Source organism: Rhinolophus sinicus, chromosome 4, assembly GCF_057876585.1.
Source record: "Rhinolophus sinicus isolate RSI-liver-muscle chromosome 4, RSI-T2T, whole genome shotgun sequence".
NCBI classification, from domain to species: domain Eukaryota; kingdom Metazoa; phylum Chordata; class Mammalia; order Chiroptera; family Rhinolophidae; genus Rhinolophus; species Rhinolophus sinicus.
The window spans coordinates 69,517,594-69,539,540 of record NC_142504.1 but is presented as its reverse complement, the minus strand read 5'-3'; the positions used below and the strand labels follow the sequence as shown (position 1 = coordinate 69,539,540).

General features: G+C 38.0%; 1 protein-coding gene across 1 annotated transcript in view; it reads right to left on the bottom strand.

Moving 5' to 3' along the window:
- Positions 1 to 21,947, bottom strand: part of LAMA1 (laminin subunit alpha 1) — a 160,862-nt gene that overhangs the window by 25,021 nt on the left and 113,894 nt on the right. The window contains exons 37-48 of the mRNA XM_019755789.3: positions 12,734 to 12,944; positions 12,435 to 12,551; positions 12,141 to 12,304; positions 10,021 to 10,156; positions 9,160 to 9,253; positions 7,445 to 7,561; positions 5,758 to 5,940; positions 5,274 to 5,428; positions 3,764 to 3,907; positions 2,618 to 2,751; positions 1,605 to 1,755; positions 537 to 661 (exon numbers count right to left, since the gene is read on the bottom strand). Coding sequence (XP_019611348.3) covers positions 537 to 661; positions 1,605 to 1,755; positions 2,618 to 2,751; positions 3,764 to 3,907; positions 5,274 to 5,428; positions 5,758 to 5,940; positions 7,445 to 7,561; positions 9,160 to 9,253; positions 10,021 to 10,156; positions 12,141 to 12,304; positions 12,435 to 12,551; positions 12,734 to 12,944 — 1,731 coding nt within the window. The remainder of the gene's footprint in view (positions 1 to 536; positions 662 to 1,604; positions 1,756 to 2,617; positions 2,752 to 3,763; positions 3,908 to 5,273; positions 5,429 to 5,757; positions 5,941 to 7,444; positions 7,562 to 9,159; positions 9,254 to 10,020; positions 10,157 to 12,140; positions 12,305 to 12,434; positions 12,552 to 12,733; positions 12,945 to 21,947) is intronic.

Sequence of the window (21,947 nt, the reverse complement as noted above, 5' to 3'; positions counted from 1 at the left end):
ATTAGAAAATAATAAAGGGGGTGTTGAGCTTAGTGAGATTAAGTTATTACATGCCTTCTATTATATCAATATACGCAAAAAGATGTTAGGTAGTTGTTCTCCATTTCCAAATGCATTAGACTTCTAGAATTATAGAATTTAGGAATAGGAAAGAACTTATCTATAAAAATTGGCAGCACAAACAAAAATTGTCATCTTTGGAGGTATTTTCAAAATAAAAATGTACAGTGATTTACCCAAGACTTAATTATGGCTCTTTGAGACAGAAAATAGTTTGAGCTGATGTCTGATGCTTCTCAATTTTATGATCCATGATCAAAGCACACAGTACAAGACACAACAATAAGAGTACTTCTTTTTAAGGGTTAAAAATGGTACCCATGCTTCGATTAGTAAATGATCTAAATCATATCCTTTGCAATAGAAGAATAGCACCACAAACTCTATCCATCCTTGATGTGCATGTAAATTCTTTTAGCAGTTCCCAGATGTTAACAGAATAACTCACAATGTGTTAAATCGTGAGGGCATATTACCTGCCAAAGCAGCCATGGCACTTGCCCTCTCTTTCAATATAATTCCAAAGACCAATTGACTGTCCATTCAAGAAGGCCTCTCCCATGCAGCCTTTGAAATGTGTAACCTTCACAGCAGGAGACTTCTAATGTAAACAAACAAACAAACATAACCCACATGTATTTGAGCAAAAGGAATAAATCTCTAAATGCACAAAACTCCTCCCTGAAATCTCAAATCTAAAGATCCAAATTTTGAGAAAACAACATCCCCCAAAATGGCCAATTTGTAATCATCGGATTCCCTTCCAATCATGAAGCGGAATCCTAGAATGAGTGAGAACTGGACAGGATCTTAGGTCATCTTAGTTACTAGGTTTGCTAGAGAAAAGCATCTGTTACAGATGAGAAACAGAGGACCAGAGAATGGTCAGTGGTGAGGGCCTGGCTGGCACTGAGACCTTCACTCTCATGTGAGAGCACTGAACAAGTCACGTAACTCAACGTTAGTCAGTGAAGGGATGAATGATACAGCAAAATAAATATGATGGGCTCTTTCACTAAACACTAATTAGTTATTAGTCTACCACTAGAGTTAGACTAGAGATAAAGGAACTTTACAGAAATGAATGTGGAATACTGAATTCCCTGAGAAATGAACCAGTGACTTCTTTTCCATTTATACTACTCATTAAGCATGATCCTTCACCCTACAAAACCAACTTAACTCTGTAAATGAACTGTCATTAAGCAAAAAAATCCTCATCTGCCTAGAATATATTCAACAATTTAATCACATTAATTTTTTTTTTAATGTGTTTTTCCAGGACCCATCAGCTCCAAGTCAGGTAGTTGTTTCAATCTAGCTGTGGAGGGCGCAGCTCACAGTGGCCCATGCGGGGATCAAACCGGTAACCTTGTTAAGAGCACCGTGCTCTAACCAACTGAGCTAACTGGCTGTCCCCAATCATATTAATTTTTTAATTGAAATGTATTTGACATATAACATTTTATAAATGCATGTATTAAATTTACATAGAAGTAAAATCAGCCAATCAGTTGTATGCAGACAACTGTTCATGATGTTACCTTGATCTGTCCTCCAAGCCCTCCAACAAACATTAGTGTTGAGTTGTTTATATCCAGCACATTAGCTGCTCCTGGGGATTTACTTGTCTTTGGTGGTGGCTTTTGCGTTGTGCTCATTTCCTTTACAGTCAATGAACCAATGTTTCCAAATCTAAGGGTCACGAAGAATTGCAAAAAGAATACTTTCACAATCGCAAGTCAGTCCAATACGCACATCTGTTCCATACACAGCCTCCATCTCCTTCTCCCCGTGTCCACTGCAACAGCCCCCAACTGGTCTTCCCGCCTCTAGTCTTGTCCACGCAACCCCCAATTTACTCTCCAAAATCTTGTAGAGTAATGTGTGTTCTTCTACAACACACATCTCATCATGTAAAAACAGTTATGGATCATGAATTAAACTATATTTGAAACTGTGCACTGGCTTTAAGATTGTCCTATTTTTATACATAAAGCAAAAGACAAAATTTCTAACAACATACTATCAACAACAACAAACCATAACATTATGGAAAAGTAAAAAGAAGATATACCTATCGCTGCTTAAACTAGCTATGTCTAGAGAGGGCTTTAAAAGGAAGAACTTTGCTTTGTGCCAGAATTTTAAGAAAACGTGTTCCCCACTTGTACTCTTGTCTTGGTTGTCTTCTACTTGCTTTCCACTGCGAGCCACACGGAATTTCTACCATGCTGCGTTTACTCCCATTTACTACGCCGAAAATGTTTTACTGGGCTGCCTCAGACTTAGACCTAACATTCTAAAGGTAACATAAACTTTTAACTTTTTTCTTCCTTTATTATTGGTTTTGGGGAAAAAAGTGTATTTCTTCCATAATAAGGAAAAAAAAAGAAAACCTTATTGCTACAGTTAATCTAAACCAGGCATTCTTTCACTATAATTTGACTTCCCAGAAGTTTCAAAGGTTATTTATTATATGATGTTACAAACATGTAATTACTTATAAGATACAATTTCAAAAAGAGAGATGCTTCAGGAGAACTTTCTCTACTACCTGGTTACATAGATACTGTGCCATGTGTTGTCATCAATTGGGAAATCTGGAAATTCCAACCGTGCTGAGCCGGAGCCCATATCCCAGAGGAAGGCCACTTTCCCTCGTCGCATCTCCACTGCCAGGAAATCAGACTGGGGAGCAGGGGCATGAGTTGGCATGAATTTCCATGCCAGACTGCTTGCATGACTACTAAAACACTTTTGAAAATCCTACAGCATTTTCTCTATTCTTAAAAATAAACAAACAAACAAATAACAAAACCCAAAAAAACTATCATATTTTATCTTTAAATGTTCCCCTCCCTAGAGCTGGAGCATGAGTCAGAGTACGGGGGACAATGGGCAGCCCTGGCCATTAGCGCTCCACCACCTCCGCCCTGCCCGATTCTTCACAACGTTTCCCTGAAAGGGCCCCAGGAAAACTTGTTGGCGTCACCAGCAGACTACAGGGACCATGAGGAGAGGCGTTTCACTTGAGCCTTTCCTCAGTCTAGAAGACAATAAATAAAGTAATGTAAAATACGCAATAAGACAGGAGCCATGAAATCCCACATCAGGGATTGCATGTGTTTTGCACTGCACCTTAGCGTCCAAGAAGGCACTCAGTTAACGTCTGTGCTTGTCAATATTTTCTGCCCTAACACACCCGAGGGTTCTGACCCATTTCCACTGGCACAGCGAAAGGTATCAACGGCCTTCCATTGGGAATTTGGGTCGTAGAGCCTGGGTGAAGCTTGACAACTGTGATACGCCTTAGGGTGCATGCCTCCACTCCCGGTAACAACCACAAGAGGGACTTTACAGACCCAAAGGACTTTACAGACCCAAAGCTAAACTCAATGGTTTCAGACATCACAGAAGGTATTACGTTAAATTCATCGAAGCTACAGAGCTTGCAATTAAAACAGCAAAGGGAGGCACCTTTCCTTCCTAAATGTCACTTTCTTTCACACCATGTATTCAACTTCATAATTTCTTTATTTTTAATCAAACACTACCAGTTTGGCAAAAGGTTAGTTCCCTTAAAAGAATTAGTGATTTCACCAAGGCCCTATTTTTTTTCTTTTTTATCAAAAAGTGCTAATTCAGAAAATACACTCGTTCATAAAAGACTCATTGTTGCTTTCTGTGGGTCTATACTCACGCTGGTGCTGCTACCGAGGTAGAAGAGAAGGTTATCGGGTTCGCTTGTTTTGACATTTAGTGTTAAGGTGTTGTAGTTAGTAGAAGAAATCTGAGGCTGGTAGGCTCGGATACAATCTCTGTCTGCAGACACAGCAACTTTAATCTGTAGAAGGAAAAGGAAAGTGTCCCAATCATTTAGTGACACATGTTGGCAGCATGCCAGGAATTCAAAAGTACTATTCCATGACGGATTTTCATTGTTAGGCAGGTTTCCTCTCTTGATAATACATAATGCTTTGGGTAGCCTAAAGTGAGAAATGAGATCATGATGAAAATTATTTTATTTGGTAAAGTAATTAAATATGGAAAAGTCAGTCTTAGGGTTTTAACAGAGCATTTTATGTAGGAAACTGTTTCCCTCATGTGAAATTTAATTCCTTAAAGACAAGGACTTATCCAAATCGCCTTGGAACCTTTACATCTGACACAGAGAGGACATTTGATGATTACTTGTCAAATAAATGGAGGGGTAATCTATTTATTCTTTCAGCAAATATTTAGAGAGCATTATTGAACTTACTATATATTTCTCTAAGTAATTATTTGCACATAATCTTATATTCACCTTCAAGATGATGAGTTTGTATCCATCAGAGCATTTGGAACCACCCGTTGGACTTACATTTTTTTTTAGTGACTGAACTAAAACAGATGGCAGCCAGAGCTCATGTAAACCTACAGCCCTTTTCTAATAGTGAGGTCACTGGAGGGGTGGGTGTTAAAGAGCTCAGAACGCCTTTATCTAGGCTAGGAAGCTTTTGGTGATCAATATTAGACCACAGGTCACATTTGTCCTCTGTCCACAATAGCATGACAACTGCATAGTCTCTCAAAAGTCTCAGTATTTCCCTGAAATGCCTCTCCTGTAGGGCACAACTGATGCCATATACTATGGATGGCTAGAAAACATTTTCTCAAGTTTGTTTTTTTCAGGTGTCAAGTGTTCTATGTATTGGATTTGTGCAGCATTTGTACATGTACAGACTATTATGTTAGACTCCTAGAGCATGAGGCCCTTACTACACAAACATTATGAAGAGTTCTGGATTATTAAAACCACCGTGACAAAATGATGGATATAACACCATATGTCACCAATGAAACAGAGTGATGTTAACACTTAGACAAGGTGTTCTAAACCATCAGCTAATAGTTACGAATCTATAAATCTAGGCTACAATTACAAATCTCCATAAAGACATGGAGATCTCTTTGCTAACAACATTTTGAAACATGTTGAATAAAAACAAAAAATGAGACTCATTAAATATATTTAAGGCTTTAAATGTACTGAATATAAGGCTGTGAGGAATCTGGGATTATTGAAAGCTGGTCAGTAGAAGTTCTTAGGGACTCAGGGTGACCAGAAAGCCATTTCTACGTGAATTCTCTGGGACTCGGGGTTCCTGAGAGCCTCAGCGAGGGGGAAAGACGGGGTGTTGCTGAGAACCACAAGGCCCCACACTCACAGAAGCTGCTTGTTTCCGGGCCTGGCTGATCAGCAGTTTAATTTCTGACAGGTTTCTGCTTAGGTTCTCTTCTAATATCTTCAAAGGCTTCAACCGATCAAATAAAAGGTTGGCTTGTGTTTCCACATCTTTAACTTTTCTTCCAGCTAACAGAGCTAACAAATACAAGGTGACAAGAAAGTTGGCAGGGTGAGGGACAAGGACACAAGAGAATTTAACTCCTCATGACTAACGCACTGGATAAAACAGAATAGCCCAAGAATCAAACAAATCCTTGAAATTTTGGTACATATATGAAAAATGCACCAGCAATATGCACCACCAAAGGCCCTTCTCTTTCTTTATAAATGCAAATTCAGATGTTAGTGCATTTTAATTTTTTTAGGAATGCTGTTTGTGAACAAGGCACCATTGTACACTTGGCAAGCTCAAAATCAGTCACATGATGCAGGCTTTCCTAATGGGAAGGCAGACCGTAACATACTGGTCATTGTAGAGTCCCGTAGAAGTTCATTTGTTTCTCGCAACGTGGCATTGACCCTGGACAGGTCCGTCGATGTGTTCAACAGCTTCTGACTCAGTCCCACAACGTTCTTTAGCGTGCTCACAGCACTCTCATTGGTAGATATGGCCAACTCTTTGATTTTGGCTCCCTTGTCTCTGACACCTGAAATAAATTTATGTGCAAGCATGTACTCCAGTGATTACACACAGAACAGAGAAAACCATAAACCCACAATTATAATATTACACAGAAACATGTTACAGTGCTCCTTATTGGTTGAGCATAAAATGGGGCTTCTTGTTTTTAACGACAATATTAAGGCTGCTTATCATACACCCTACTGTTCCCTTTCAGGGATGAATGAAATAATATTATGTATTTCAATACACAATGAGATGACAAAAGCAACTGTTTTCACCTTATGCTCAGGATCTTATATGTTAAGAAGCTAAACTCTTTATTTGGTCCTGTTTCTATCACTCTCTTCTCAAATTCATTAAACACCTTCTTCAAATCAATCCATGTCTGGTTAAGAAGGTTTGAGAATTTAAATGTTTAGGTGGGATGGACGTGTCCTAGGCTAGAGGAAGTAGTATTTTTCCACAACATCAACTGGCTGCTACGTAGAAATAACACTAGAATAAAGACTAAATGGTCACTAAAGATAAATTGGTATTCAGTTATTCCAGAAAATCTGGGTGATGATTTTTTTTTTAAAAAAAGGCATTAGTATTCATTTTAAAGTGTTTAATCACAAATGGGGCAAGCATTAACACTAGAGGAAGCTGGATAAAGGATATGCACATATTCTTTTTTATTCTTTTTGCAAGTTTGAAATTACTTCCAAATAAAAAGTTATTTTTAAGTGTTTAATTAACATGCACCATGTGTCCTCAAAAAAAGGGAGAGAAAAAGAAACATCCAGATCAAAAAATGTTCCATTGATTTAAGGTAGGAAGTCCAAAGTGCCCCAAGCCCAACTCCCTAATGTAATTTTTGTGCTTACAGAGTGAACCAGCTAATGGAAATTTGGAGATGTTTGGGCATCTTGTAAGACTTAAAAAAAACTCTTATTAAGAAAAAAAAAGAGAAGGTCGAGGGAATGTAAATATTGTACCACAGCATGACTCATTTGTATTACATTTTTAAAAAGTTATCCTATTTAAAACTTTAATGAATACTGCGTTTCCAAATCATCAATATTAAAATGATCTATTTTAGAATGCTTTATCGCCTCATGAAGAAAGATTACCAAGCAAGAACTTCTAAATTTCCTACATTTATAATGAATCTAACATTTTCCCTCAAAGCAGGAACATTCCGATTTCTTTACTTGCTAACTTCTTTGAATAACCCTTTTTTTCATTTAAGGGATGTGACAAGCACTTTTAAAAGTAAGCAATTAGTATGATAGCACAAAGTCTCTAAGGCTTCTGTTTTTCAGAGTATAATTCTAGTATTTCAATGCAGGTGTTCTGAACTTATTAAACAAATAGTGACCTTCACTTCCAAATCATCTTCATTTGCAAGTAAAAACCCTATCAATCCTGGTCACATTTCCAGGAAGGGCTCTTCATCAGACCCCAGGCAGAACTTCCTCCTGTTCACTCACATGTAATGGCTTTGCAATGAGAAGACATTAATTAAGTCACCTCCTTCCACTTACCTTCAGGAATTGCTCTAAGTATCAAGAGTGATTCATTGGTCTGCCTAGTAATTTTATCAGTATTCTCTTGAAATGTGTTTGCCGTATTTTTCAATTCTCTCAGTTCCAACGTGATACCTATTTAAAGGGGAAAGAGTGTTCCATTTTAGGCTAGCCTACTAAAAAGTTGCCACGGCAACCATTTTCCTCATTACTGTGACCCATCCACAGATCAACAGCTTTCTACAGAGACCCCCCCAATATTGAAAGTTCTTCCAGTAAGATTTAGTGCCCTTGATTATATTGTGTTTTTAGCTTTGCTTGTTGCCCTTCTCACTAATATTTCTTCTAAAATTGCATGTCCAATTTAATTAGAGCTCAAGGTGAAGAACTGTGTTTAAATCACTCAGTCTCATTCAGACTCACCAACTTCTTATCCACATCTAAATCGTGGTTGTATTTCTCCTCTAAGCTGTAAAACCCCAAACCGGGGCTCCTTCCTGGGAATCTCCCCTCAGTCTTCTCCCACCAGCTTCCCCCACCAGGGCCCCTCTGCTTCCTGTTCCCTTCTCCTCACTCAACAGGTGGTCAACTCAACCTCCTTCAAGTCTGATCAAAGCTGTTGGATCAAAGCTTTCACTTTTAAAATTTCTGTTCATGATATATAATCACATCTGGATTCTGAACACATGGTTAAAAAATAAATTATTGCTAAAACCCTTGATGAACATGATTGGCTCTGCCTAAAATTTTAATTGCCAGGAAGACCTCTATTTCATGGCCTATGCATTACCTTTAGTGGTATAAACTGACATCATAGCCCACCAGCATTGATGCTAGAGTCTGTGTTTAATGCTTTATGATTGAGAATTATGCACTTTCTATGCTGTGAGATGGCAACAAATTCTAAATTTTTGTCACTCACAGAGAAACAAAAAGACATGCATATATCTACACCTTGGCTCAGGCAGCTGTGGAAGGATCCAGTACTGGACATGGAAGTAGTCTAAAAGAGGGGATGAGCTGTTTACGGACCACAATTTACTCCTATAGGAAAAGACTTGGTATTTTTGATATATTAGAATATAGACTATATTAAGGTGAAAAATATACTATGTGTTAAAAAACTTACATGTTTTTCATACACAGTAGTTTCCTGCTTCCATTTTGTTATGGATATGCCATTACATTATTGGATAGCTCTTACGTACACCAAATAATTGTTTACTGAAACTCTTAGGAAAAACTAAACTACATGGGTATTTTTTTAAATTGGTAAGTCAATTGTGATTCAATTCAATAATTATTTAATGAGAACCTACCATGAGCCTAACATTATACGAGCCCTGTGAAAAAGGCAAAAGAAGTACCAAACATAATACAACTCTTCAAGAAACTATAAAACAATGAGAGGCGAATAGATGAGCACGTGAAATCAAAGATAACCTGACAAACACTATGAAGAACAGGGAAAGTTCAGGAGCTAAAGCAGAGTGGGAGATTTGGTTATCAAGGAAGGTTTAATGAGCATATGGAAAATTAGGGGTGACTGCACATTAAAATAAGAGGTATCATTAAAATAAAATTTTAAATTATGTGATGTTTATATGATAGCAAATTGGAATGTTATTGTGACAAAGAAAGGTTAAGCTTCAAATTGCTCCAGGAAAGGAGAATATTCTGGCAGTATACTCAGAGAGGTGTTCTTATCAACATAGTCCAAGATAGAAACTGACCTTGATGCTTTCTGCTCAGGTTATTGCCTTCTTTCAGAAATTTGGAACTGTGCTGGAGAACCACCTCCCCATTAGACACGAGGGAGTCTGAGGACTGAAAAACAGAACAATTTAAGCATGATGACTAGAGGGCAGGGTGGAATCCTGCTGGAGACAGGGAAAGCAACTCTATCAGAATAGCCTCTGGTCTAGTCAACTATAACAGGTAGGGAGAGTTTAAATTGTCCTCATTTATGTTTAATATATGTCCTATGTTATGGCTGAGGAGAAAGAACACAGCGAGTTTTAAACATATAAAGACAAAAACTAGCCATTAAGTGAAGATCTTCACCACAGGTAAGAAAATATGCCTCAAAAACTGGCAATTATAAAAGTCATGAGGATATAAAGTACAGTATTGGGAATATAGTCAATAATATTGTAACAAATAAATATGTATGGTGCCAGGTGGGTACCAGGTTTATCGGGGGATCACTTCATAAGTTATATAAATGTCTAACCACTGTACTATACACTTGAAACTAATATAATATTGAATGTCAACTGTAATTGAACAAAATTTTTTTAAAAAGTTGCCTCAAGTAGATATCAAGTGGCATTATCATTTTTCTTGTAAGAAATGGTGAGATTTTCCTTATCTTTACATCACTAGTCCCTACTCTTTATAAAGAAGTATTTATGACCTTAAGAAATTAAAACTTGTATCACATGATGACAGAAGCCATAAAAGATCCCACCAGAAAAGAATATCGACAAGCATAAATTTAAGTCACTGAGTCTTTGCTCAAGCACCTTAAAGAACAATCTACCAGCGTGCCTAAAAAAGGAAGGTACACTCCGAAGCCCATGGGCATTTCTTACCAAGATTGCCTCAGTCACAGTTCTGAGAGCATCTTTTGCCAATTTTTCTGAGTCTTCGATCAGGCTCCTAATGTTGGAATGGATGTGGGTCGCACTGGTTGCATTCAGGGACACATGTCTAACATTTCCAAGGCCACTATGAAATCAGCATATTCAGAGGTGTTATGATACACTAAATTGAACTTTCCAACTATTCTTAAAAGTCTCCTAGTTTCTTTCCCTTTAGAACAATATCATCAACGAGGAATAACAACATCTGGATTCCCCTCTGACTCCAAAAGGTATCTTAAGCACTGGCCACACTGTCACAATAACACTAAGAATCGTTGTATAATTAAAACCCAAAGAAGAGGCGATAGCCATTTCCCATCTTTTATCCATTCACCAGTTTCTACCAGCTGCCCTCAACATCCTTTGACCTCTGTTCAAGCCCCCCAAATGTGTCTGGGGCACCACTGCATGTGTGCATTGGTAGTAATCACTCCTGTAAGGCATTTGCTAATTTTCAAAAAGCTCTCCTAAATCTATATAAAGGTGCTGAATCTTATTCCTCAAATGGTACCCACCAATTTGATGAAATTCGCTAGAGGTTTTGGAGGAGGATCAGATAATATTTCGATCATTTGAATTTCATTCACTCTTACAGGTGGGCACATCAGTAAGGAACTTTCCAACTGGTAATGGTGCAATTTCATCCAACTACTCTGTCTTGAAAATCAAATCTGACCATTGACACATCTTTTGTGTACTGTACAACTCACTTCACTTTCTTCCCTAGGTTATTATTGAGTTTGGTGATTCCCAAACCAGACATCAGCATTTATTACTTGTTACTACTTGATTGGCAAAATTTGGTGATTTATAAATAAATGATAATGTTATTTAATTTTGTATATCATACCAAATTGTTTTTACTGCACATGATAAGTAATAAAGATTTTGTTCTAGCTATGTATGTAGTCAGAATATTGTTTTGTCTTTTGGGAAATGATCAAAGATGATAAAAAGAGAGACACTGAGTATCTAATTCCATTTTGTATTATTGATTCTTATGGCATATATAGGCAGTAGTGCTCAACGTAGCACATAATTTATGCAATATTCTATCTTATATCATTTTTAATTGCTGCCATTGTCTGATCTACGCTTTTATGGCAGCATTCCTCAAATTGGAAAGATGTTCATTTTTCCCCTACCACAAAACATACCCAACATTCAAAAAAAATTCCCAGTGTGTCCAGACGTTTTCCATCTATAATTGATAACAAACTTTAAATAAATAAGTTTACCAATTAACTTACAATCTTGTGTAAATCACTAATAAGGCCTAAAATCCTGGTTTGCTGCACATTAGATCACCTGGGGATCTTTTTCAAAAAAATTACAAAGCCCAGGCTGCAGCCCACACCAATTAAGTCACAATCTTTAAGTGGGGGTAGGAATGTGAGTGGGGAGATTAGGGGACAAAGGTATCAGTATTTTTGAAGTTCCCCACGTTATTCTAATGTGCAGAGAAGATTGGAAACCACTGGCCTAAAGTTATGCCTCTCATTTAAAAATGACACTTCTAACAAACTGAGGACACATTTAACACGTAGCAAAAATATGTTAAAATTATTCTAATACTACGGTAGATCTTCAGGCAGGAGAAAATAACTGGGGGTGATATCTTTCTGGAATTGGGAAAGAGAGTCCTTATATGTACTTCTATAGGTGCAGTGTGGGCAACCACAACCTCCATTCATGCATAAAGCCAGTCAACGCATAAGCTCCATAAAGGCAAGATAAATAAAGAAGTTAATATCCTTGTCTGGCCACATGCAACCTAACAAAGCCCTGAGCACTTAGTAAACGCTTAACAAGGCCTTGATGTCTTGATACTGTGGCATAATATTTGCTTTAATACCTATCCACTTCAGTTTGCATTTCTTTATCACATCTTTATGCCGGTGGTCAACTATGTTATCAGACATGGGAGGAAATCCTCCTCACCATGTAAATAAAACAGGAATCCTCATTTTTTAGACAAAAGGAGAGTGATTCAACACTCTGATCAAAATCCTTATTCTCTCTGATCAATGAATCACAACCGTTGGAATTCCTGCCAAATGTGGTCTCACCTGTCCAAAGTGCCTGCTAATCTCTGAAGCTCAGCTGCATGATCCTCGGCTCTGTAGACAAGGTCAAGTGCTCCTCTTTTGGACATCTGCATAACCAGATCATCCACATGGCGCCTGATTTTGGCAGTCCATAAAAGTAGCTCATCATGGTGCTGCTCTAAGTGCTACACGGAGAAATCAATACTGTGAATACATGTACATCTATGTAATGATGTATGTGCACATATGCTCGTGTATGAGATGTGTGGAGACTCTTTGGAAACTGTATGGTAGCTATGCTGAGTTGTAACTTACCTCTACAGCATTTTGCGCAGCCTTTGCACACGCAGTGGCAGCATCTAGCAATCCTCTTCCTTTGGTGATTAGCATCGAGGTCAAGTTTTGTTCTTCTTGAACACGCAGCTTTTTATCCTGCAGAAAAAACCCCTTTAAGGATGCTTCATAAAGCAAGTCAGCTTCTGAACGCTGGTGCCTGATGTTATGTGCTGGGGTTAGCACTCAGGGCTCATTTTGTAGGAAGGTAAAAGGACTGTGATTTACATCAGAGAATTGGGTTACCAGCTTTAACTGAGGAGGGAGCTATTAAGACTCACACTGAACTGTCGCAGGCTGGCATTGACAATGGGCAGCAAGCGGTGGCTTTCCTGTGTCTCCCCCTCCGCTTTCTTCAGGAAGTCTTCTGCTGCCTGCAGCTCATTGTTGTGTTTGGAAAGGAGGCTGCTTGCTGCTTCTTTTATTACCTTTAATTCTTCCTGTGGCTTCTGGTAATTTTTCTGAATGTGAGACAATAAATCTTCAGCAGCCCTGATAAATATAAATGGTTCACATAATAAGTAAATGAATAACAAAGCACCTACCACTGAAATGATAGCAGAAGGAATTTTTACTTATTCACACCTAGTTTTATAGTGTGCAGTAAAGGGTAACAATAGAGAGCCAGAGGCAGCTGTCCTCAGAAAGGCCTGCTTGCAAGGTTGGCCCTTGGCTGGTATAGGCGTGTTCCCACTATTCCCGAACTGATGAGTGTCTCACTGCCTCCACTGTTTGTGCATAAAATGTGGTTTATGCTGAACAACTACTTTCCCTCTGGGAGTCTGGAATTTGGACACATGCTAGGCAAGGGGCGCCTACGAGACCAGCCTCCAGTAAGAACCATGGATGCAGAACCTCAAGGGGGCTTCCCTGGGCAGAAACGTTAACCTGCGCGCTGCTGCATTTTCATTGCTGGGGGAAGAGCGCATTCTGTGACACCTCATTGGAAGGGATCTTAAGGAAACCTGTATGGATACTTCTAGGTTCCACTCTGTCTTCTTCCCTGACCCAGCTGTGCATCCTTAATATGCTGCCCTAAGGAAACCTGGCTGTGAGTACAACGAGGTGCTGAGTCTTGAGATTCCTAGTGAAACTCTGAATGTGGGGCTGGTCTTGGGGACCCTGATGAAAGCATAATAAGCAACCAGCTTGTGTGCTAAGTATTTCCACCAATAGGATTGCCATACTTCATCATAAACCACCAATTTCCTAAGAATTATAATTAAAAAGCTGATAATTATAATTTAAAAAATTAGGAATTTTAAATTCCTAAAATAACCCACAAAATTTAAAATGGCGTAAGTACAGGATTATCTACAGAAAATAAGAAAGAAGACAGAGAACACATTTTAAACTTTAGTTTTTTAAAATTAAAGGTCTCATTAGTAATAATTTAACAAATTAAAGAGCAAGAGATCAACAATCTCATTAATAACTTAATTTCAAATAAAATCAGAAGATGCATACTGACAGAAAAGGGGTGGCAGGAGGGCCTACAGAGCAGGAGAGTCAAGGGCACTGAGGGGAACAGGGTGGGAGGGGGGCCTTCTCCCCTTCCTCAAATGCTATTCAGAAAATGAACTTTTCCTAATTGGACTATGAGCTTCTACCGGTAGCAGGCAAAAAACTTCTAGTGCTCTCCTTTGTGTCTGCAATATTTTCCATGGAGGCACATTTTGTTGAACAATGAATGAACGGACTGCCGAAGGATATGGTGGGAGACGATGGCCCCACGAAATGACTCCTTTGGATCTCCAGAGAATCTCCATCTTTAATAAGCTCCTATTCACTCTGATATACAGTTGAGGGAGGGAGCAAATGAGATGACAAACCAGGGCAGGAAACCCTGGGAGGAGCCAGAGAAATCAGGATGAGTGGGAAATGGGTGGGGTGGGGGGGGACAGGGTGGGGCGTGGAAAGGAGGTGGGGCTGGAATCAAATATACGACATTTCCATGTCATCTGGATGGCAATGGGGAGCTAAGCAGAGACTAGCACAGCCGAATCTGGGGTGGCCACCTCAAGAATGGATGTGTCCTGGGGAAGACCGACATGGAGGTCTCCTTTCCCTCCAGCGCTCCCTTCTACCATGCATATCAGGTGAGGGAAAATGCAGGTGAAAGGTCGGGGTCGGAAACATGAGTATAATCAAGTGTAAGTGTGGCAGCATGGTCCCTGACCTGACCATCCAAATTCTACCCACCCGTCTTTTACGGACTAGGTCTTAAATGCTTCTTCCTTTTGTTTTGGGTTGGAAAATAACAGGGTTTAGAGTCACACAGATTTAGGTTTGTGGTCAGGAGTCAGATTATCCTGGAGGTTTAACACTGGACAAATTTGATAGTGTCTGGGTCTCAGTTTCATCAGCCGGATTCTGCCCTGCCTCACAAGGTGGCTGAGATAATCACAGCACAGGACATGAGAAGTGAAGCCCGCACCCTCCCGGGACAGAGGGGGTGCTCCATAGACTGACGCTCCCTTCCCCACATTCTGGGCCCTCACTCTCCTCTAACGTCCCCTTGTGGTATTTACTTGATAGTTTTGTCAGGACCCTTTCTGGGCCCTAACTAATATTCTAATAATTAGATTACTAGCTGTCCTCCAAATCTTACCTGACAATAAGTTCCTCCTTTTGTTTTTCACCTAACAAATCAACAATGTCAAAAATCCTATTCAGTGATGAGAAAAGATGTAAGCCTAACTTTACAATGTGTTGCCAATGGAAGTGTACATTGTTTTAAACAAGTCTTTTAGAAAATAATTTGGAAATGCAAGTTAGGAATACTCAAAATGCAAATTCTTTGGCTAAATGATTTCACTTCTTAATATCTACCATAAGATAATAATGTGAAATATAGAAAAATATTTTGTTTCAGCTGCCCATTACAACATTATTTAAAGTGGCAAAATACATTGAAATAGTTAAATATCACATTATAGAGAATGGAGTTTTGATGGAATATTAACTATTTAAACCAGTACTTAAGATATTTATCACAACCTGTAAGAAAGACGGATTGTGCTATACTACCTCAAGTAATTATTTTGTGAAAATACTAAGAAAAAAGCCTGAAAGTAAATTACAAGTTCCTAGTGACCAGGCCTAACAGTTCTTTGTGATCTGTCACTTCACATTGTGCTTGTTACTGAGGGTTTGCATAACTATGCTAAATTATCCGGGCATAATGTCAAACTGTCTTAAGTTTTACAGCACATCTAGTAGACACTGACTCTATTTTCTTCCATAAACATTTATTGCATTATACTCGGTCTTCAATAAATACAGTATAATGAGGTTCTTTTGTTTGTGCTAGGAGGAAATGTTCCAGGGACACCAGGAAAACAAAACCTATAGCATAATATCACAAATAGATATTGGCATTTATTATACTTCTCTCTATTTGGAGGGGCTGGCACCCATCTCTTCATTTGCTTCACAATAGGGCCCCTCTCTTTTCTTTTTGTTTTTAAATTACAGTTTATTGGGGTGATAATTGTTAGTAAAGTTACATTGGTTTCAGGTATACAATTCTGTAATACACCATCTGTACATCACATTGTATATTCACTACCCAGAGTCAGTTCTCCTTCCATCACCATATATGTGATTCCTTTTACCCTCATCTACCACACCCCTCCTCCCCACTCTCAGGTAACCACCAAACTATTGTCTGTGTCTACAAGTTTTTGTTTTTTCATTTGTTTGTCTTGTTCCGTTGTTGTTTTCAGTTTTATATACCACTTATCAGTGAAATCATATGATTCTTTACTTTTTCTGTCTGACTTATTTCACTTAGCATTATAATCTCAAGATCTAGCCATGTTGTCACAAACAGCACTATTTCATCTTATGGCAAAATAGTATTCCATTGTGTATATCTACCACAACTTCTTTATCCATTCATCTATCGAAGGACACTTTGGTTGTTTCCATGTTTTGGCCACTGTAAAAAAAGCTGCAATGAACATGAGAGCACATATATCTTTACGGATAAGTGTTTTCAGATTTTTTTGGTAGATACCCCAGAGAGGGATTGCTGGGTCATATGGTAACTCTATTCGTAATTTCTTTGTTTTTAAAGATTTTATTGGGGAAGGGGAACAGGACTTTTTGGGAACAGTGTATACTTCCAGGACTTTTTTTCAAGTCAAGTTTTTGTCCTTTCAATCTTAGCTGTGGAGGGTGCCGTTCAGCTTCAAGTTATTGTCCTTTCAGTCTTAGTTGTGGAGGACGCAGCTCAGCTCCAGGTCCAGTTGCAGTTACTGTTGCTAGTTGCAGGGGTCGCAGCCCACCATTTCTTGTGGGACTTGAGGAATCAAACTGGCAACCTTGTGGTTGAGAGCCCACTGGCCCATGTGGGAATCGAACTGGCAGCCTTCGGAGTTAGGAGCATGGAGCTCCAACCGCCTGAGCAACCGGGCCGGCTTGTCTATTTGTAATTTTTTGAGGAACCTCCACACTGCCTTCCATAGCGGCTGCACCAATCTGTATTCCCACCAACAGTGTATGAGGGTTCCTTTTTCTCCACAGCCTCTCCAACACTTATTATTTGTTTTGTTCATAATAACCATTCTAACTGGTATGAGGTGATATCTCATTGTGGTTTTTATTTGCATTTCTCTGATGATTAGTGATGTTGAGCATTGTTTCACATGTCTGTTGGCCAACTGTATGCCCTCTTTGGAGAAATGTCTTTTCATTTTTTCTGCCCACTTTTTTAACTGAATTGTTTGTTTTTTTGTTGTTGAGTTGTATGAGTTCCTTATATATTTTGGATAGTAGCCCCTTACCAGAGGCGTTGTTTACAAAAATCTTCTCCTATTCGGTTGGTTGCCTCTTTATTTTGTCGATGGTCTCTTTTGCTGTGCAGAGCTTTTTAGTTTGATATAGTCCCGTGCATTTATTTTGGCTTTACCATCCCTTGCCTTTGTAGACAAATACATAAAATCCTCTCTGAACCCAAGGTCCTGAACCAAACCTTACGCCTGAACCAAAGCATAAGTTTAGTACCTATGCTTTCTTCTATGCAGTTTATTGTTTCAGGTCTTATGTTTAGGTCTTTGATCCATTTTGAGTTAATTTTGGTGCACGGTGACAGATAGGAGTCTAGTTTCATTATTTTGCACGTGGCTTTCCAATCCTCCCAGCACCATTTATTTAAGAGGCTGTCTTTTCTCCATTGCACGTTTTTGGCTTCTTTGTGGAAAATTGTCCATATTTCTGTGGGTTTATTTCTGGTATCTCAATTCTATTCCATTGGTCTATGTGTCTGTTTTCTGCCAATACCATATTGTTTTGATTATTGTTGCCCTGTAGTACCAGCTGAAGTCAGGGAGTGTGATACTTCAGCCATTGTTCTTTTCCTTAGGATTGCTTTGGCAATGCAGGGTCTTTTATGGTTCCATACAAATCTGATGATTTTTTATTCTATTTCTTTAAAACATGCCATTGGGATTTTGATGGGAATTGCATTAAATTTACATATTGCTTTGGGTAATATGGTCATTTTAACTATGTTGATTCTTCCAATCCATGAACATGTGGAAGAATCATGTTCCTTAACATTTCCTTGTGTCTTCTTCAATTTCTTTTAAAAATGTCTTACAGTTTTCAGTGTATAGGTCTTTCACATCCTTGGTTAAGTTTATTCCTAGGTATTTTATTCTTTTTCTTGCAATTGCAAATGGAAAATTTTTTTAAAATTTTATTTCTTTTTCTGAGGTTTCATTATTAGTATATAGGAATGCAATGGACTTTTGCACGTTGATTTTGTAGCTGGCAACTTTACTGTACTCGTTTATTGTTTCTAATAGCTTTTTGGTGGAGTCTTTAGGGTTTTCTACATACAGCATCATGTCATCTGCAAAAAATGACAATTTAACTTCTTCATTCCCAATTTGGATGTCTTTTATTTCTTTCTCTTGCCTGACTGCTCTGGCTAGGACTTCCAATACTATGTTGAAAACCAGAAGTGATAGGGAACAGCCCTGTCTTGTTCCTGAACATACAGCAAAGGGTGTTAGTTTTTCACCATTAATTACGATATTAGCTGAGGGTTTGTCATATATGGCCTTTATTACGTTAAGGTATTTTCCTCCTACAGCCATTTTATTAAGTGTTTTAATCATAAATGGATGTTGTATCTTGTCAAATGCTTTTTCTGTATCTATTGATATAATCATATGATTTTTGTCCTTTATTTTGTTTATGTAGTGTATCACATTGATCGATTTGCATATGTTGAAATAGCCTTGTGCCCCTGGAATGAACCCCACTCGGTAGGGATGTATAATTTTTTTAACGCATTGTTGCAATCAATTTACTAGAATTTTGTTTAGGACTTTTGCATCTGTATTCATCAGTTGTTGGCCTGTAGTTTTCTTTTTGTGTGTTATTCCTTACCAGGGTTTGGTATCAGGGTAATGGTGGCTTCACAAAATGAGTTAGGGAGTATAGTCTCTTCTTCATTTTTTTGGAAGAGTTTGAGTAGGACAGGCATTACATCTTCTTTGAATGTTTGGTAGAATTCACTAGTGAAGCCATCTGGTCCCAGACTTTTGCTTTTGGGAAGGTTTCTGATGACTGATTCAATTTCTTTATTGATGATCGATCTATATAGATTTTCCAGTTCTTCATGATTCAGCCTAGGAAGGTTATATGTTTCTAAGAATTTGTCCATTTCTTCTAGGTTATTGAATTTGGTGGCATATAGTCCTTCATAGTATTCTTGGATGATCCTTCGTATTTCTGTGGCATTCGTGAAAACTTCCCCTCTTTCATTTCTGATTTTGTTTATTTGTGTCTTTTCTCTTTTTATCTTAGTGAGTCTCGCCTAAGGTTTGTCAATTTTATTAATCTTTTCAAAGAACCAGCTCTTGATCACATTAACTTTTTTCTATTGTCTTTTTGTTCTGCTCTGATTTTTATTTCCTTCCTTCTGCTGACTTTGGGTTTCTTAGTTCTTTTTCTAGTTCTTTAGGGTGTAACATGAGGTTATTTACCTGGGATTTTTTCTTCTTTCTTGAGATAGGCTTGTAATGATATAAATTTCCCTCTTAAAACTGTTTTCGGGGGCGGTCGGATGGCTCAGTTGGTTAGAGCATGAACTCTGAACAACAGGGTTGCTGGTTCAATTCCCACATAGGCTAGTGAGCTGCGCCCTCCACAACTAGATTTAAGGACGACTTGGAGCTGATGGGCCCTGGAGAAACACACTGTTCCCCAATTAAAAAATAATTAATTAATTAATTAATTAATTAATTAATTAATTAAAAAAAACCTGCTTTCACTGCATCCCCAAAATTTTGGTAGGATATATTTTCATTCTCATTTGTTTCTATGTATCTTTTGATCTCTCCTCTTATTTCTTCTTTGACCCATTCGTTCTTTAAAAGTATGCTGTTTAATCTCCACATATTTGTGGTTTTTCCTGCTTTGTTTTTGCAGTTGATATCCAATTTCAAAGCTTTGTGATCAGAGAATATGCTCGGTATGATTTCAATCTTCTTAAATTTGCTGAGGCTAGTTTTATGTCCCAATATATGGTCTATCCTTGAGAATGTCCCATGTACACTAGAAAAAGAATGTATAGTCTGATGTTCTAGGATGAAGTGCTCTATAAATGTCAATATGTCCATTTCATCTAATGGGTCATTTAGGGCTGATATTTATTTAGTTATTTTCAGTTGGGATGATCTATCCATAGCTGTCAATGATGTATTTAAGTCCCCTAGTATAATTGTGTTTTGGTCAATTTCTCCCTTAATTTCTGTTAGTAGTTGCTTGGTATATTTCAGTGCTCCCTGATTGGGGGCATAAATATTGATGACTGTTATATCTTCTTGTTGTATAGTCCTCTTTATGACTATGAAATGTTCATCTTTGTCTCTTGTTACCTTTCTTTATCCTGAAGTCTGTTTCATCTGACATCAGTATAGCTACACCTGCCTTTCTCTAATAGTATTTGCTTGGGGTGTCAATTTCCACCCTTTTACTTTGAGTCTATATTTGTCCTTGTAGCTGAGATGTGTCTCTTGGAGGCAGCATATAGTTGGGTTTGGTTTTTTGATCCAATCTGCTACTCTGTGCCTTTTTATTGGTGAGTTTAGTCCATTTACATTCAGGGTCATTGTTGGTATATGAGGATTTCCTATCATTCTATCTTTGGTTTTCTGGCTGGACTGTGTCTCCATTGCTTCTTTGCCTTCTTGTTGCTGTCTATTATTTCAGTGTGGTGGTATTCTATGATTTTCCCCTCTGTTTCTTTTTTTATGTTATATATTTCAGTTCTGGATATTTTTTGAGTGGTTATCATTAAGTTTATGTAAAAGAAACTTTGATATTTAGATTATTCCATTTTTTTCAGCATGCTTACTTTCTCCATTCCCTTGTGTAGGTTGAGACATTTACTCTCTCCCTTTTTATGTTTTTGTCATCACAAATTATCTCTATTTATGCTGTGAGTTGGTTCCTGCACTGCAGTAACAAGATGTTTTTTTCCTCCCTTGCTTTAGTGTTTTTTTCTCCTTCTTTACTTGTACATTATGTTTAAGTGTATAGCGCATTATTTGGTATAGGGGTAGCCATTTTCTGTTTCTGTCTGTCTATTCATAATACTACTCACTGTTTTGTATACTTCTGCTTCTTTGTTTCAGGTCGAATAGCCTCCTACAGTATTTCCTGTAGTGCAGGTCGTGTGTTAGAAAATTCCCTCAGTTTCTGTATGTCTGGAAATGTCTTTATTCCTCCTTCATATCTAAAGGATATCTTTGCTGGATATATTATTCTTGGCTCATAATTTCTCTCTTTCAATATATGATTCTACTCCCTTCTGGCTTGTAGAGTTTCTGCTAAAAAATCTAATGAACTTTTCTTTGTAGGTTACCATCTTGTTTTCCCTGGTTGCCTTGAGGGTTCTTTCTTTGTAGTTAATTTTTGACAGCTTCAATACAATGTGCCTTGGAGAGGGCCTTTTGGGATTGAGGTAATTAGGTGTTCTATTTGCTTCTTGGATTCAAGGATCCAGTTCTTTCCACAAGTTTGGGAAGTTCTCATCGACTATTTATTTGAATATACTCTCTGTTCCCTTCTCCTTTTCTTCTCCTTCTGGTATGCCCATTATTCTTATATTGCCATTTCTGATGGAGTCAGAAAGTTCTTGTAGAGTTCTTTCATTCCTTTTAATTCTCAAGTCTCTCTCTTCTTTCATCTGTGTCATTTACAGATTTCTATCATCTATGTCACTGATTCTTTCCTCCATCTGGTCAGCTCTATTATCTAAGCTGGCTAAATCATTATTCATTTCTTTTATTGAGTTCTTAATCTACAGAAATTCTATTTGGTTCTTTTTCCAAATTTCAATATCTTTGGTAAAATGTTTGTCTTGTTCTTTGATTGTGTTTCTGGGCTCATTAAACTGCCTGTCTGTGTTTTCTTGCATCTTGTTGAGTTTTTTCAGAACTGCAATCTTGAATTATCTGTCATTTAAGTCACATA